A 4,016-nucleotide genomic window follows, 5' to 3' on the forward strand; every position below is an offset into this window, starting at 1 on the left:
AATTCCTGCCCAATCTCCCATCCAGCCCTGCCCCCTGGCACTGGGAAGCCATTCCCCCTTGTCCTGGCACTCCAGGCCCTTGCCCAAAGCCCCTCTCCAGCTCTCCTGGAACCCCTTTGGGCACTGAAAGGGCCTCTGATGTCTCCTGGAGCCTTCCCTTCTCCAGACTGGACATTCCCAGCTCTCTCAATGCTTTTCCACGTCCAGGGTAACCAGGTCTCTCACTCCCTTGTACTGATCAGCTCAAATAGTACATCCGAAATTGCTCTTGATCAAAACTGCCAATTTATAATCTGAGTATTGGTGAGTAATGGTCTAAAAATGGCATTCTTTTATACCAGTAATACCAGCCAGAGGCTGGAAAAGTAGTTAAAGTAGAAGCCTCCAAGACAGGTACTCTTGGAAGAAGCAGCAGAAGCAATAGCTCTTTACAGCTGAGCCCATGGCTGTGGCAGGGAATGGGCAAGAAGCACCACAAAAATGCATTTTCCTGCCCCATACAACAAGGCACAGTATCAGCCCTAATCTTCCACCAGGTGCACTATGGCACTGTCACCACACATCTAATGTCTGAGTGCCAAACAACAACTGGAGTGTATCTCCCAGCATGCTTGTAATGACTAAAGGACAGCAGCACTGTTTCTTTTATGTTAAAAAGAATTTGCTTTACAATTCTTGACCCAGGGAGTGGGAGCAGTAGGAACACTGCTAGATGGGAAAGCAGAGTGAGTGTGACCTTCTGTTGTATGATTATCTCCTATTACTGATGACACTGTGACCTGTCAGCTCTCTCTAATTCCTATTTTCTTCCCCATTTACATGTATAAAGTGTCATACTCTGGCTAAAAATGCTGGAGCACTTTTCCTTTTTTTTTTTTCACATCCTTTGCAGGGTCAGTCTGCAATCTCAGTAAAATAAACATAACAACATGGGCTCAGTAAAATAAACATAACAATATGGGCTTTGCCTGAAAAACCTAGCAATTTAGGTATTTAAGAAGAGCTCTCAAAAGTACAACAACTGTGTGACACTGGCCCATTGGCAAGAGCAATGTTCAGTTTCTGGATGGGTATTCTGAACTTGAGAGATGAGATCTTACTCTTTGAGACTTGTTCTGTTGCAATCACTGCAGTTTGCTGGCCACATAAAGGGAAAACACTTCCTAAAGCAGCAGTAATAGGAACTTCATCCTCATCCCATCACAGAAAATGAGTAATTTAGGAGGAGGTTAAATGTACCTTGTACACTGAAGTGCCTCCCACAATCCAAACCATGTCTACTTTACTTTTTAACTCTGGTGAATCCAAAAGAGCTAAAGCATCATCCAGGCTTTTGGAAAGATAATGTGCTCCTTTCGGGGTTTCCCTAGAAAAAGCAAAGTTCTATTACTAAGGAAATAAAGGACAATTCATCATGATCATCAATACAAACGAGATACAAAATGTGAATTGCTGAATTAACAAATAACTAAATGTTTCACGTTGGTTAATTATTTTGAAGTGTCTTTTACTGACATATTATGTTAGAAGTCTCATCTGACTGCAGGATTGTTCAACAGATCACAGCTGAACCATAACTTAGGAGGCATTATAGCTTAAAAATCTGAATTTTTTTAACATGTTTTTGAAGAAGTATAACTGAGGAATTTACGTAACTATAATGTAAATACATAATCTATAAAGTAAACTTAGATTATTAAATACAGATCATCAAGAAATTAAATGTAAATTTTGACTTGAATTCTGGAATGTTAAAAAAAAGCATTTTCCTTAAAATAAAACCAGTTGAAAAGCCAATATTCCCTCTCCACCCACATACTCAGCTGCAAATCCACCAACAGCCTCCAAAGCAATAAACCACAACAAGTGGACATTTGTATTTAAAAATATTTGTGTGACTGTGGGTGATGCATTCAAGAACAGAGGTCTGAAAAAGGACAGTTCATTCACAAATCCTAATAAAAATAAACTTCAAAAAATGGATTCAGGGCCACCAATCTAAGCAGGAACTAGAGAAATACAGTTAAATACATGAGTCAGAAACACTATTGAAAATTGTCAAATGGTTTGTGAGTAGAGCTAGAAGTAGCACTCATGATGCAAAGTAATGACAATTACCTTGTGAATGAATTTTAAAAAATTAAAAATTAAGAGTAAAGTATAACACTCAGAACCAACAGCAGAAATGCTTTCTAACCAGGTATCAAAAATGCTACATTTGGAACTACTGCATGTTGTAATGCTACTGACATTTTTTGGTGCAGGTTTTTATTTGTTTCACAGGGCCCTTATTTACCATACTTACTTGAGCTCCCTGCTGAGCACAATATTAATTCTGTCTTTTAAAGGACGGTTCTTCTCAGGAATGGAGAACCACGTTTTTTTCCCCATTATCAGTGCATTCTGTTTACCTGAGCAAGAGAGAATTGATTTGAATTGTTTAGAGACACCGATGAGCTTCCCCTCCCTTCCAAGCCCCTCTTCAGCAGCTGACAAAAGCACAAGCTCAGGCCCCAGTTCTCAGATGAGCCACAGGCAGAGAGGAGCGTGTCTGTGGGCTCAAAGCCTGGTCAGGCAATTGACACTGGAACAGTCCCACACAGATTCATAAACTCACAATAATTTCTAGGAGAAGAACCAGTCAAATTTAATCCAAAGCCGAAGTGCTACAGGTGTTCAATCATATAACATTAACCCATAAATCTAATTACTGACCAAACCCAAGCATTCATAACCTGATTACCTCTTACATGCAACACTGCTAAGGAAAGGAATGTTTCTCTTTATGAGGAGAGGGAGTTATCAGAGAAATAAACACAATGCCAGCATGGTCACTCTTGCCACGTAGTTTCCAGGCTGAGAGACAACAGAGGCAATGCTGACATCCCTGATGTGAACATTTATGGCAGCATAATCCATTCAGAAGTGGTTATGAAGCAGTTTACCTGCCTAGCATCCAAGATCACAGCCTGTCAAAAGATCTGCAGGCAGGATGGAGCAAAATGTTTCTTTTAAATTGCATTTCAAGTATCTTTTTTCTTGATCACAGGTTATTTGTGCAAGGTAAGATGCAACTTGCAGACATCTAAAAAGACTTAAAACTGTCAATTGTGTTCTGTCCTTTTTTTATACACATAAGGTTACAAAGGGCTGAATCAGGTCTCCAAAACATAAGTAAAGTCCTTCGCTTAGGAGTGTTTCAAAATGAGATTAGACATTCTTGTGCATTATGGAACAGACCTTCAAATCAGAAAATTGAGTAAGTCTCCTAATCAAAACAAGGGAATGTATCAAACTAACCAGAAGTGAGTTTTTACCAAACAAGTGAGTTTTAACAGCCTAAAAACACCGCTACACGAACCATGAAAGAGTGACTCTGTTGACAAATGACTGCAGTATTTCGGCTCTGTGCTATCAACATGGTTTGGATTTTCTGGTGCATGGGGATGGCTCAGCACTCAGGAAACTCAGCAAAATTACTGCCGCAAGGGTCAGAGGGGTGGATCGAATGGCCAAGGTTGAGCTACAGCAAACAAGTTAGATAAGCTAATCCAGGCTGAAAAAAACAAACCACACCGCTAATTAAGCAGCTTGTGAAAACCTTCCCATTTTTAACTCGAAGTTTCATGTAAAGATATGTTAGGTAAACTTCTGATGACGTTTTCTACTCTTCTGGTGAAAGGAAGATTTGAAAATTGTTTCCTAACAGATCACCTGCATCTCCTCTGAAATATGTGATTAATCATCTTTCCTCATCTACCCCGAACGATTACAGAGGGCTGAAATACTGGTGAGGCTGTGTGCAGGAAGAGGGCCGAGGCAGGGAAACGCAGAGTCCCACAGTTACCTTCCACGCGGGATGTGCTCGTCATTCTCTGGAAGTACTTGTACTCATTCCTGCCGGGGAAGCACGAAATGCGTTACAACGTGTCTTAAGAATAAGTTCTCTCATTTCTAATGCTTTTTGCAAATTCTCTAATTGCAACAAAAAAACCCCCACTCATGAGGGGAGTGTT

At 40.3% G+C, this 4,016-nt stretch overlaps 1 protein-coding gene across 1 annotated transcript in view; it reads right to left on the reverse strand.

The window, feature by feature from the left end:
- DHFR (dihydrofolate reductase) overlaps positions 1 to 3,951 on the reverse strand; it is a 12,052-nt gene extending 8,101 nt beyond the window's left edge. Inside the window, exons 1-3 of the mRNA XM_008637449.2 lie at positions 3,848 to 3,951; positions 2,306 to 2,411; positions 1,240 to 1,366 (exon numbers count right to left, since the gene is read on the reverse strand). Of these exons, the coding sequence (XP_008635671.1) occupies positions 1,240 to 1,366; positions 2,306 to 2,411; positions 3,848 to 3,872 (258 nt within the window). The 5' untranslated portion in view covers positions 3,873 to 3,951. The remainder of the gene's footprint in view (positions 1 to 1,239; positions 1,367 to 2,305; positions 2,412 to 3,847) is intronic.
- Positions 3,952 to 4,016: the final 65 nt, after the last annotated feature.

The sequence above is a fragment of the Corvus brachyrhynchos genome, unplaced genomic scaffold (assembly GCF_000691975.1).
Source record: "Corvus brachyrhynchos isolate BGI_N302 unplaced genomic scaffold, ASM69197v1 scaffold1097, whole genome shotgun sequence".
Taxonomy (NCBI): Eukaryota; Metazoa; Chordata; class Aves; order Passeriformes; family Corvidae; genus Corvus; species Corvus brachyrhynchos.